This window comes from Natrix helvetica (genome assembly GCF_964273705.1).
Source record: "Natrix helvetica genome assembly, chromosome: 2".
Classification (NCBI taxonomy): domain Eukaryota; kingdom Metazoa; phylum Chordata; class Lepidosauria; order Squamata; family Natricidae; genus Natrix; species Natrix helvetica.
This window is the reverse complement of record NC_138552.1, coordinates 221,415,006-221,429,776: the sequence shown is the minus strand read 5'-3', so window position 1 is coordinate 221,429,776 and position 14,771 is coordinate 221,415,006. Positions and strand designations below refer to the sequence as shown.

General features: G+C 36.4%; 1 protein-coding gene across 1 annotated transcript in view; it reads right to left on the bottom strand.

The window, feature by feature from the left end:
* Positions 1-14,771, bottom strand: part of RYR2 (ryanodine receptor 2) — a 325,381-nt gene that overhangs the window by 44,385 nt on the left and 266,225 nt on the right. Inside the window, exons 80-81 of the mRNA XM_081941599.1 lie at positions 1,259-1,358; positions 624-703 (exon numbers count right to left, since the gene is read on the bottom strand). Coding sequence (XP_081797725.1) covers positions 624-703; positions 1,259-1,358 — 180 coding nt within the window. The remainder of the gene's footprint in view (positions 1-623; positions 704-1,258; positions 1,359-14,771) is intronic.

Sequence of the window (14,771 nt, the reverse complement as noted above, 5' to 3'; positions counted from 1 at the left end):
TGCCTTTCCCCCATCTCTGATTTTTTTAAGTTTGATGCAAATTGGTCCAAACAGTTTAAAAGTCTTCTGTCCTTACACGTTTGTATTTGTGGGCAAACTTTGATTGTCTTGTGATCAACAACCTCAACAGGTCGGCAGGTGTATCACTTTTATAGGTAGCAGCAGCAATAACAATGATGCCTGCGGTCATTTAATAATCCTTGATTCAATAACTAGCACCGTAATAACAATGGAAGCATACAATTCAATTTAAAAAATACAGTATAATCTCAGCCAAACAACATATATTAAAAACTGAAACTAAGGCCTTAAGGCTTTTATAAGAGAAGTGTGGGCTCCAAGGTGAATGCAAAAAGGAACTTGCAAAAAATGGTGCCAGGTTGAATTTTCTGGAGATAGTATTCCAGAGTTACAGCATCATAGCTGAACAGGACATTTTCTGATCATTATTTTAGCATAAAGGAAGACAAGAAATCTTTTAAAAATCTAATATGGTTCCTTAGAAAGAGGCCAACCATTAATGAACTAATCAACTTCAATAATCAACAAAATATGCATTATGTAGATACAAAAATCCTTGTCGATGAAAAGAAGTAGTTCACTCTAAATGTCAGAAAAGTTACCTGCTGAACAGTTGAATTTCCTCCATTCAAGATAGCAATCCCAAGTTTGAGGGTAGCTGCAACCATTGGTCCCATTTCACCTGCAAATATGTATTTTATTTATTTATTTATACATACATACATGTATACACATACATACACAGTATATATACATATGCCTACTCTTTCTATTAGAAAACTAATACGTTGACAAAATATGTGCATTTGAGTGTATATAGGTATATCTATATGTATATTACAAATAGCTTGTTTTTCCAAACTTTACTTTCTTTCAGTATCCTCTGTATTCATCCATCAGTTATCAATTTTACAAATATTTTTCAACTTAGTATTTTCTGCTCAATCTGTTCAACCACACATGTATGTGTATAAGAAGCACTGGACTGAATAATTAGGGCCAACCTAGTTCTAGCCTGAATTTCAATAATTCTAGCAATGTATTCATTTAATGCTTATGAGCAGCAGCTGAGTAAAACTTTCAGCAGCCTGAGTAGATACAGAACATGTCTCTTTCTCACTTTGTTGCAGTGCTGTCTTCCCATAACTGTTTTATGTACACTGCAGTGAAATTCTCCACTGGGAAATGTTAAATCAGCAGAAAAGTCCTTAGGAGAAAATAAATAAGGTTAACTTACCTTTGCTGGCACTAATTGTCTGCAGGACCATTTCAGCAGCCCCTCGATCATGGAGTCTTGCTTGCTGGTACAGGAGTTTTTGCTTTTCCATTTCTTTTTCCTGAATAAAAACCCCAACCATTTAAATTGAGGGCTTTTCCTAACATCTTTTCTATGAAATTTTTCATACCAGAGGGCTCTATGGCAATTTAAAATTGAAAACAATTGACATGATGGTATAATATCAATCATCGCTTTTACCATACATCTGACAAAATAGGCTTTAGAGTACTTTTTCGGTGTAGACTTTAATCAACACAGAATATATATTTTTTCTCAAAAGCCTGCATGTTACTTGGGGCTGATCTATTCATATTATCTAAAGAATATTCAGAGAACTCTGCATATGTGGCCCAGCAGATGTGCAGAATTGCAACTCGCATAATCTCAGCCATCATGATCAGAAATGACAGATTACGTGTTACAGTTCAGCTCACCCTGCATTAAATTATGATATAACATAGGAATTGCTTAAAACAGCCAGCTCATGATTCCTAAACAAAAAACTTTATAACTAAAGCATATTCCATTAGACCTATTTAATAAAATGCAGATTTACAGAACATGTAAAGGTCAGATTGCATAACTTTCACATTTTATATTTCAATTTTATATTAAATTAAATTAAATTAATCAGTTAAATAGGCTTTTATTCCAAGTTAAATATATAGGTGACTAGGTCCCAAATCAGGCATATTTTTATCCAGAAAGTTATTCTGAAGTATAAATGGTTTTTCAAACAGAATGTAGGAGCAAAATGTATTTTGCATTTTTTCCCATCTAACTACTACTGAGGATATCTATGACTGAGCATTACTGCATGTCTTAAAAACAAACAAAAAGTAGATAGGAACAAAATGTTGATGTTGATTTTCTGCCATGATTATTCAAAAATCTTGTCTTCTTGTTTAAATGTCTTCTTGTAAAATATTTTTTTAAAGAAACACAAAACATAATTGAAACATCATTTCAATGAAGTTGCAATGTTACTTCAATGGCATTAAAAGATCTTCATGCATTCCATCTTCTTAGTCCCAAAAATATTTTTTTACTTTCCATTGAATCGAACATTTCACTTAATCTATGAGGATGTTTTTTTGAAAGCCTTAGCTTTAAATCTTTCTCTTTTTAGCTTTAGTGAACAGAACTGAAGAAATGATGAAATTGGAAGAATTAAGCATCCAAGACAGAGGCCGTTTCCCTTCTAGTGATTTATAGGTTATGGAGTATCACTCAGCCATTGTTGTGCTAGAATAGCAGTAATGATGACAGGCTTTACATCATTTCACCAATGTTTGCCATAAAGACACTATAAATCATTAAAGAAGAAATACAGGGTGCTATGATTAATTCAAAGGGAAGGGGGACAGGGAAATGAGGAGGAGAGGGGAGGGGAGGAAAGGGCATTATTTTGATCCTAATCCAAGCCAGTGCTTATTTCTTTTGTAGGGGAAAAACTCTGATCTAGCAAATTCTCTGGATGTAGCAATCTTAGCACTTTTCCCTGAAATCCTGTGCAAGCCTATCCTTTGGGATAGTTTATGAGGAACATGAGGAGATGAAAAGAAAAAGGAGCCATATGCAAAAAATACCTCTCTCCTTACATGAATGGGAGGCCCTCAGGAAGATAATTCCATATTTAGTCTGGATCTACCCTAAATAATTTTGCTGATAATATAAGATGTAAGGCAATGAATAAATAATAGAAGTATCTATATGTTGCATCTTACAGAACACAATCTCCAACTTTCTATAATATGAGAAACATACACAAACACATACCAACATAGATACATAGACACACACAGAGGAGAAAAATCAGACTGGAAACACAAAGACATAATGACAAAGAACAAGCACAGGTGACGTATGCATGTGAATATACTTTCCAGTATTTCTTCTGCTGCAAGTCTTACATCAGTAGACTTAAACATTTCTTATAATTAAAATTCAACTGTAAAATACTATACAAATTATATATATATAGATAAACGGGTAGTTTTATAATGACTCAACAATTATGGCTCCTTATTCCACAAAGGTGTGGAGAGTCATGTTTGGTCAGCATGGACATTAGGCAGGTGAAACAGCCATCTCAGGCAACAGTTGATTAAGGCAAAAATGAAGCTAGATATCAGAAAAAGTGCCAGGATAATGTGGCTGAAATGATTATTTTGCACCTTCACTTGGCTTCTCATAACAGACTACAAACTGTTATGGGTAGTTTTGATTGAGGAGTCCTGAGGATCAGTAAATAAACCAAAAATACCTTAATACTCAGTACAAGCCAAAAATCTACAAAATACAGGGCATAGCAGAAAGAATATCCCAAGCAACCTCCCTCCCTCCCTCCCTCCCTCTCTCTCTCTCTCTCTCTCACACACACACACACACACACACACACACACACGTAAGAACTCCACAGTGCTTTGGATTAGTTCTTCAATTAATTCTGATTTTAGCCAATAATTGTTACTGTAGACACAGTTGATATAATAATATTCTTTATTCATCTCAAGAATCCAAGCTTTATTTATTTTTTAAATAAAATTTATAATTAATTTATACTGTTTAAGTGTCAGGGGAAGATTTCACCCTGAACTAGATGAGGCTTAGACCGCGGCTTTTCCAAACAGCATTATCTTTAAGGTGCGAAGAAAATAAAATAAAATTCTGGAGAAATATATTCTAATGAAAAAAACAAACTTTAATACAAAAATAAGAAATGGAAAATAAAACAAAACTATCTAATTGTTACATTTTGGAAGAAGCAATTCTGTCTACCAGTTTCCTGGTAGACGGACAAAGATCAAAAGAAAGAGAAGTCTCTGGAATGTGTGAAGTAATAAACATGTTAAGCATGTGCAGTACATCATTGTCAGATAAGACTTTATGACCTGCGCAGTAATTCATCAGTAATTATTCAGTTCAGTTCTACTAGCAAACATTTAACGCAGTGACATTAAGGTTAACTTAGGGGGGGGGGCTCATTTAAACATATAAAGAAAAATGTGGAATAAAATCTTACCAGAATGTCAGCTTATACTGTAGATGTAGGATGCCATACTTGCATTAGTGTTAATTTTATGGTTCCATTTGTAAATATATTATGATACATATTCAGTGACGTGCGGTGAGGTTTATGGCTGGTGAGGCACTGACACAGTGATGGGTTTCAAATATTTTTAGACTTGTGGACTTCAACTCCCAGAATTCCACAGTCAGGCATGCTCAGTTCCAATTTAAAACAACAGCATTTGTTTCTCTCTCCCTTCCTCCCCCTCTAACACACACACACACACACACACACACACAAGTTGGATTGGACTATCTCTCCTACGCCCTTCCCTCTCTCACTCACTCTCAAACACACACACACACACACACACACAAGTTGGATTGGATATCTTTTCCAGTGGCTTGAAAGCAGCTCCTCTGCCATTGCCTCCATTCCCCTGCTGCCTTTCCCAAACACCTCCACCATTGCAAATGCAGCCTGCTGTCTGGGTGGGAAATGCCTGGAAGACAATAAAGCCCACCCACTCACCTCCTGCTGGCAGGCTGGGGTGAAAGGAGAGGCAGAGAAGCCGGAGGGGAGCTGATCCGAGCCTTCCGAAAGAAAGAAGCTGGGGGAAAGTGTGTGTGCTACAGCATGGTTCTTTGCCTGGCTTCCGTGGATGACTCTGCTTAACTGTTAAAAAAAGGCTCTAAATAGTGCCCTCTACTATGAGGCAGGAGAATTGTGTGCCTCAACTACGTCAGGAATTTGTAGGCTTTTAAACCTTGCTTAACTCTGCTTGAGTGATCATAAAACGCCTACAGTCAGACTAGAGGAGGCATGCAGTTCTCCTGCCTCATAGTAGAGGGTTTTTAGAGGCTTTTTTTTAACAGTTAAGCAGAGTCATCCATGGTGAGGCAGCAACTAGCTCAGCTTTTTCCTTTTACATTTTTTTTCTTTTCATGATGAGAGCGGTGAGGCTATGCCTCACTTGCCTCACCTGACTGCACGTCACTGTACATATTGATTTTATAGTAACTGTTTTTTTTTTATTTTAGCCTGAGTGTCATTTTAATTGTGACTGATTCACACACCATTGGGGAGAAATCATTATTAATGTTTTTTTCTTTGTGTGCTCTGCAGTGCAAAGATAACAGCTACAAGTCCTTAAAACAGCTTGGCTATGCGCAAGCTTTCACATACACCAAAACATCTTTGGGAAATCAAATTTGAGGCATTGTGCAGTATAAGGGAGGGCAGATAGTGAGTTTGAGGAAACAGAAAAAACATGGTCAAGATGAAATAAAGTGCGATAAAGAAAATTTAAATTCTAATTCATGACTCTGTTGCTAATAAGAGCACAGAAATAAGGATTAATTAGCGACAGTAAATGAACCAGCAGTCAAGAAATACGCTATAGATCTGCACTTAGGAGAGCATTTATGGAGGCTTTGAAAGTGATATTATATCAAAGATCAAACTCATGTAGGCAATGGCTCCCTCTATGACAATCTATGGAGGGAAAGTTGTACTTTGAAGAAGCAGAACAGAAAAAGTATTAATGCTCTTGAACTTTGAATACCATGAGAATAACATGGACAGCCAAGAAAATAAACCAATGGACATTGAACAAAACAATCCAGAGTTCTCAGGCGTCACTTCCGGGATCGGATGACGACGGACGTGTTTGTCTGCCGCTCGTCTCCCCGGTGGGTCCCTTAAGGGACACAGGAGGCCTTGTAGGGGGCTCCTGCCGAAGGGCGGCCGGCCGAGGCACCCCGCATGTGGCGGCAGCCAGCTGGGATGCTTTTCGGCTTCGCCTAGGAGCTGGGGAGCGGGGGGGGGCAAGAGACAGCTTCGCGCTGTTCGCCCTCTTGTCGGATGGCTCCGGAGGATAAAAGAAAAGTCGGAAAAGTGCAGCTGGAGACTGAAGGTGGGTATCCTGACCGGTGCTCTTGGGGGACTTAGGAGAAAAGCAACAGTCACTTTGTGAGTTTCTTGTGTTTCTGTTCTTGAAGAGAGATTAGAGTGGGGGTTACCATTCCCCCCCCCCCTCTGACTAAGCGGCTTTGAAAATGGACCCTCGGGAAGAGAGAGGATAAAAGACTGATTTGTCATTTTGGACTTTTAATTGAAAATGACTTTCACAATTGGTGGAAACGACTCTGAACTGTTGTTTTAAAATAAAAAACTTTCTGCGACTTCTTTCCCTGCGAAAGGGGAGGGCCAAGATGGCGCTCGCCCCTCTTTCTTTGTCTTTATGCAAATGAAGTCTGTCCTTTGAAGCTACTCCCAAAGAGAGAATAAAGAAAAGTGGATTGTTTGTTTACTCTCCCAAAGGGAAACTGGGACCTCCTCCTGTGTATGGATCTTCTGATCTTTGGCTGACTTTTCTTCTCATTCATCTTGGTGTATTTTACTCTTGGAACTGCAAATTGGGTGCCTTTGCGATTGTTTTCCTTTGGAGACCAGCGTAGCTACGAAACCCTCTGACATCACCTTTCTTGGCAAAGACTTGCATCTCTGAATTTAAACAAATGGCTGCAAGGAAACCCCCGACCGACAAGGCGCATTCAGCCCCTCATCTGCTGCCCCAAGCCCTACGATGCAACAGTCTAAGATCTCGTCAATGTTGCAGAAAGCAGTGGCTGGGGAGGACCCAAAGGAACTATCTGTTACGGAAATGTTTAAAGAACTTATGAAGGGACAGAATGAAATGAGGGCTGAGATCAAAGAAGAACTCAGAGTGGTTAAAGAACATATAGCTGGAAATACACAATGAATTTTGGTGTTAGAGGACGGAATGGCGGGGCTAGGGGAAGAAGTGAAAACAATGCATAAGGGAAACATAGATATGGAAAATTTTCAGACAAAAGTAGAATTTGAAAGAATGTCCTTTTTTCTTAGATTCCAGATCTTACCAGAAGCAGAGAACGAAAACCTTAAAGATATTATGAGTACAATCTTAGCAGATTATCTTAAGAGAGACAAAAAACAAGTATGGTGGGATATGGATCTAATATATAGGATAAACTCAGCGTATGCTAGAAGACACAATGTTCCAAGGGAGATACATGTTAAGTTTGTCAGGAGATCCACAAGGGATGAGGTACTTGCGACCCAAAGGGAGGGACCATTGAAATACAAAGATGAAGAGATCACCATTCTCAAACAGATCCTGAAAAAAATAAGAGATAGAAGGAGGAAATTTTCCTCCCTAGCAAAAAAAAATGTATGAAAAAGGGATCTGGTTTAAATGGTTGATACCAGAGGGGATGTTAATCTTCTGGGAGGGAAATAGGATTAGAATGAATACAGTTCAGGAGGCGGAGGCCTTCATCAAAAAGAATTTTCACCTCTCAGAGGAGGAATTGAGTGGGAGTAGTGAAAGAGACAGTAAAACACAAGACAGCAAGACTCAAGACGGGAAGGAGGGGGGCAATGAGGCTCTCTCTGGCGACAGGGAGGAAGAAGCAATATCGAAAAGACTCAGATCACAAAAATAAAACTATTTGGAACAATAGCAATTAGTGATATATTAGAAAATGACAAAGATAAACATGTAGGAACACAAGACTAACAATATAGAGTAAGATTTGGTTTACTGTTTTCTTTTATAATTTTGTTTGTACAATGTTATATATGTGAGTATCGTGTTGGGAGCTCCACCAGCAGTATGAAAGCTGCCAAAAAAAATTGTATACCTATTTACCCTCCCCTATATATCTGAAAACCAATAAAATTTTGTTTTAAAAAAAAACAATCCAGAGTTCTCATGTCAGACAGAAATGAACATACTAAAGCTATCATACTTCAGACACATTGTGTTTAAATGTAGCTATCTGAAGATATCTATACTGCTGGGAAGGGTGGAAGGAAAGAGAAGAGCTGCAAGATGAATGGTTTCAATTAGGTTCCAATAGCTGCATCATTGGAAAACCTGAAGGACCAGGTTGGAAATACTGGAGAAAAATCAATCTATGTGATCAACTAAAAGATGAGACTAACTAGATCAGGAGTGTCAAACTTGATTTCATTAAGGGCTGCATCAGGGTTGTGTTTGACCTCGGAGGACCGGTGGCGGGATGTGGGGCATGGCCGAGGGCATATCCATAGGGGGCGTGGCCATGGGGGGCATGACAGGGGAGTCATGTTGGGGGCACCTGTGGTGGCTAACAGCTAAGGCAGGACTTCCCTGAGATCCTCACTCACTTCCATTATAATCTCCTTCCTTCCTTCCATTTCTTCTCTTTCCTTCCCTCTTCTTTTCTTCCTTCCCCTCTTTCCTTAGTTTTCCTTCCTTGCTTTCTTCCTATCTTTCCTTATTTTTGTCTTTCCTCTTTCCCTTTCTCCTTTCCTGTCCCTTCTTGCATGATCAAATGCAAAAGGGGAAACATTTTTCCTTTTTTCTGTTTTGATAGCCCTCTGCCAGCGAAACTGGAGCCTGATAATTTTTCATGTTTTTTTTAAAAAAAATGCTTCAAGGTAATTTATAATCTTTCTTTTGTTCCCATAGTGATTCATTTTGGCTTTTGGAGGTTTTCTAGCATCCCAGTTACAAAGAACCCTTCTTATAATTTGTGTCTGTATGTATGCATGCCTTTGACTGTGGACAATTTACTGCAATTTTCTTAACAACATTTTTTGGAAGTGGCTTCTTGCTACAGCTGAGACAGAATGGCCCAAACTGACCCAGATAGCTTTATCCCTCAGGCAGGACTAGAACTCACAGTCACCCAACTCCTAGTCTGGTACATTTAACCAGTGTATCAAAATAAATTTTTTTTAAATATCTATCTTGAGTCTGGGAAATAGACTCTATATCAAATCATCACCTAAACTAAAATGCATATGGTATTACTAGAATGAGAAGAAAATGAATCCCTGCAGAGTGTTACAAAGAACCAATTCATCTTTTAAATTAGGAAATACATAACCAAGCCCCAAATAAAACTGTAACATTTACAGAAATGTCAAAGCCCTTTGGAAATTTTTCTATATACATTCAAAAACTGCTGGCTGGGAGAAAATACTTTGGAAAACTATATGCAATAATTTAATGCATATACATATTTCATTGATTTAACACCATAAAAATCTATTATTTGAAACTTAATTTGCATATAAAATATAGCTCTTGGTATGGTTTATAACATTTGCAATGTAATACTACATATATATACTACATATAACATTCTTCCTGGTGCAAGTAACTCTGCAATCTCAAAAATATAAATAGTTTAATTCTGCCCAATTTAATTAAATGCCTTGGTTTTGTACTTGTGGTGTCATCGTTGGAGAAAGAAATAAAAAGATGACCCACAAGAGAAATGCTGAAGAATGACAGCAGACACAGGGCCTTGGCTTCTTATATCTTTTTATCTAGATGAAAGGTAAAAAAATATAGAAAACAGCAATTCACAAAGAACAAAAACTCTATAAGATTCCTCTAATGGCTCTGCAAGATCTCTCTTCTCTGCTGCTGACAATGCGGCATGCTATGAGCAGAGACCTAGCAGAAAGACACCTTGATTTCAGTCATGTTTATATAGCTATAGAATTCACTGGAATTATACTCTAAAGCTTTGCTGGCTGAGGAACTCTGGGAGTTGACGTCACAAATCTTAAAGTTGCCGAGGTTGGAGACCCCCTGCTCTAAAGCTAAGCATGACTTCATACTGAATATTTTGAGAAAAATCTTGAATATTCCAGAACAGGCTTTTACAAAAGAGGGAGTCAAACTATTTTCCAAGGCACCTGAGGGTAGAACAAGAAGCAATGGGTGGAAACTAATCAAGGAGAGAAGCAACTTAGAACTGAGGAGAAACTTCCTGACAGTTAGAACAATTAATCAGTGGAACAGCTTGCCTCCAGAAGTTGTGAATGCCCCAACACTGGAAGTCTTTAAGAAGATGTTGGATAGCCATCTGTCTGAAACGGTATAAGGTTTCCTGCCTAGGCAGGGGGTTGGACTAGAAGACCTCCAAGGTCCCTTCCAACTCTACTGTTGTATTGTATTATTGTAAAACAATAATTCAGGCATGTTCACGGGACTATAATGGGGACCCACACATCTGCCTTTGCAAGCCTAATGTGATTTCCCATGATGTCCTTCATCCATAGAATCTTTTAAAGAGATAAGGTATATTTTTGATTGTTTTAAATTGGGCAAGAATTTCAATCCACAATATTATGTGTTACTATTTGCTACAATATCATGAGAATCAAGTTACAATGAGGAAAAATGAGATTTGTTTTCTTTGCCACAAATTGCTAGTTTCCTACAATCATTCCTCATCTTAACACTCCAGCGTTATCTCTTAGTCGTTGACAAAAACTGCTCATTCCTTCATTAGTTGTTATAAGTGGAATGCTCTTATAAATTGGAAAAAAATTAAAAATACTAAATATTTAAATGCTTTCTTGCAGCTAGCTAAGAAAAGACAGTTTAAAGAGCAACATTAAAAACTCATTCCCACACTTAAATCTTGCTTTCATATTGTAGGATCACTACAATTTTATTCTCAAAGTACCTATGCCAATTTTATTAAAGATTTATGCAATCTTCATGTCTATTGTCAAACACTCTTTTATCATGACTAAGGAAATATTAGTCAGAGCAACTTCTTAAGATTTTCTTTCTCATGCATTTACCATATTTATAACCTATAAAAAACCTGGAAAATCAGATATTTGTAGAATGTTCTAAGTTTCAGTATTGTAAAAGTTCAGTAATGATTTAGCATGAAGACATTACACATATAAGAAATATATCAGACTTTAGTGGGCTGTAGGCAAATTATTTTCTTGAACACATTATATACATAAACAATATTGTAACAAGAAATTACATGGATTAAGATGGGAATTCCATAGGTGCTTTTTCAAGAGGCAACTGGACTTTGTTGTTCCTTGAAGACGTTTCACTTCTCATCCAAGAAGATTCTTCAGTTCTGACTAATGGTGGAGGATGGAAGGCTTTATATTCCTTGCAGTCATGTGGTTGTTAGCATTCTTTCTGAGAGTCATTGGGGCCATTTGAAGGTTTATCTGTGATCTCACAATCACTTGAATAGTGCAAAGGACCATGGTTCCTTTGTCCATAGTTCAAAGAAGGTTCTATACTCATTTGCACTATTTAGTCAGAACTAAAGAAGCTTCTTGGATGAGAAGCAAAACATATTCTAGGAAAAAGAAAGTCCAGATTATTTTTTGGGGGGGTGGGGGGGAAGCACCTTTGAGACAACCATGATCTGGATGACTTAGAATCTCCATAGACATTAAGATTGGAAATAAGAAATATCCTTTATCGTTGTTCAACTTTCACTGTAATCACTGTACTTATATTAACATTAGTTTATCAATCATCTAGCATTTATTGAGTGCAAATAAAAAAAGCTTCATCCATCATAGTCTATTATGATTGGCCTAAAAATAAAAATTAAGATTCTAATTACAGCATTGGGAGTTCAGGTGGAAAACTGATCATTTAATTGGAAAATATTCTGTTTTGGGAACTGCAAAGACTTTGAAGTATCAAGGTTGCTTAAGAAAACTTGTCCAAGATGTTGAGTCTAATAAAACTACAAGTCACAAAATTAGCCCCACATAAGCACACAACACATTATTTTACCTTGCTGCGTTGAGATCCTGTGACCTTAAGGAAAGGTGAGGATAAGAAGTGAAATAGCAATAAGAAAACTGTCCAAAGTACTCTGACGATAGCTGATCAACTAAATGCACAGTCCAAATTGTAGTTCTTGGAAGAACATTTGCTTGGTTCCCCATATGTTTCATGATAACTTAAAATTTAAATGCAAAACCCAGAAAAGTTTCAACCTGTAGGGCTTCATTTAACATTCAATTGTTTCATACATTCTCTCCCTCCCTGCAATATATTTCTTACAGAAACCAGGAGTGCCCAAGTATAGATTTATTTAACAGTCACATCATATTAAAGATATACTTTATTCATCCTCTTAGCTTTTAAAAGAACCTGATATTTAAAATAGTTTCAACAATTTTCAGCTGAACGAGCTCCATAAGTCTTACTTGATAACTCTCAAGTAAATTCTAATTATATGAATACTTTTTACTAGTAAGGATACTTTGAAAATATACATGTCTTTAACAAAGGTTTATAATAATTTACAAGATGGAAATATAGTGGCAAGTGAAAACGAACAATAAAAGATATGTACTTCCTACACAGACAACAGTGATTAGTGGTAGCAGACACAGATGAAGGGCAAGGACGAGAATACCAAAGCGACAAAGAAGAGTTCTGAATACAGGAAATTTTAATTTGATTTATATTTTATGTTATTTTTTACTTACACTAAGGGAACAGCAAAACTAAAGCTTTTCTCCTTATTACAAACAAATATATATAATTGCAATGACACATATAATCAACTTTCTTATAAAACTCAGTGCTTTAAAATAATAAAAACAATATCTAATCTATCATAATTTATATTTTGCTTGCTCCAATATACTTTTCAACATTATGAAGAGAAAGAGACATTCTTACTGACTGGCAAAAAAAATGGGAAGCATCTGAGTACGTAATTAAGCTTTTTCCATTAATAAAATTAAGGTTTTAAATTGTTATTACTTGAGTTCTATAGAGATCCCTGTGTTCCTTTATACATCAAAATAAAGTATTTTATGAACAAGTGTTTTCATAATTCATGAACAAGAAATTCAGTGTAGGGCAGTATTTAACTTTTATAATTTAATAAGTTATTAATAGTATAAATTTAGTATAAATAAGCAATTTTATAATTTGGTTACTTGTAGTTTAAAAAAGACTTTTTACACTACACTCATTAGAAATGAAACAGTTCAAATTCTGCTTTAAAAAACCCAATACTTCAATATCTAGAAGATACATTGGAAACACTTATAGTTGTGCCATATCGATACATTCAAAGATGTCTCATACAACTGAATTTCAGATTTGTTTATGTCAATTGTCACTGCTAATTTGATAATGGATTGGATAATAAATAACGGATATGAAGTGCCATAAGTGTACTTATGTACAAACTGTGACAACTGATTCATCACAGAGCAAGTAAGTGTTAATTGTTTCCACTCACTACTGGCAAAAAATGCAGAATTATAGTGAGTGATTGCTGTATAAATTTATAGGAGTGACTCAAAAGGTCTTAGATCCTACCAACAAGTACAAGGTAGTAACTGAATTCATTAAGATAATAACATCTCTTCATCTAACCCAAAGCTCATAATCACAATACATAGAAGTTTTTAACCCAGATTGATTCTTTTTCAGTATCAGCTACTTTACTCAGAACTCCATCAAGTGGTTAAATTAAAAAAAATGTTTTGCTTCATATAGAATATAGAGGGGCTGGTCTTATGATACGTGGCACATATCCAAGAGGACAAAATACATGAATGGCAAAGCAAACTTGAGCCATTCCTCTGGGTATTATTATCTTGATTTATTTGAGAAACACATATTGTATATGTAAGGTGAGATACCTGGGGAATGGGAAAAATAAGAGGGTAGACAGAATTCACATTTGTATGTTGGACTTAGATAATTTTACATTCAATTATGTAGAAGTTGAGGTTACAGATTTGGCTGTCTTTATTTGCAGATAATACAGGTCTGCGACTAAAAAGCTGTTTGATTATTTTCATCTAATTTCAATGTATTCTGGTGTGCTGAAAACAAATAAAATATTGAAAAAATTCCTAGACGTCATGATTTGCCACAACATGCAAAATTGTCTTCAAATTTATCATTTTTTTAAAAAAAATATGGTATTTTTTTATATTATGGGTTTGTAACCAAATTTAAAGTCCAAATTACTATTAATTAATTCACATAAGTGCATTTAAGATATAAAATGCCAAAAAAACCCTTAAAGTTTAGTTATGTAAAAAAAATATAGCACTGTAAATCTGATGGTCAGCAATATATACATAATCTAAGCAAGTTTTAAGTCTGTGCTTCTAATGGTAGAAGGGGTTAATCTTTCCTGAAGAATCCAGTGGGAGGGAGACACAGGGCAGATAGCAGCATCTCCAGTCAGTGCAGGGGGCGTGGCCAGCACTGTGATGTCTCGTGTACAGACACAGAGCTGCTCTCTCCTGCATGCCACACTTGTGCACAAATCATCATCAGGTTGATTTGATAAGAGACTTGAATCTTCTCAAAGATGCCTCTGAGTTACTCAGATCAAGCCTGAAAAACAGGAATTTATTGTTGCCAGGAGTATCATCTTCATGGTTAAGACATCATGAAAAGAAGTCCGTTCCTTACTTCGCCCAGGAAGACAAGTTGGTTTATTGCATCGATGTCGAAGGTCTGATGGGTCAATTTAAAATCCAATATGATTCAGAGCAATGGCATCTTTTTATAGATTCTTCAAAAAGAAGTCTCAAAGCAGTTTTACTCCACAACGGTTTTTCCATACCTGTAGGTCATTCGGTACACTTGAA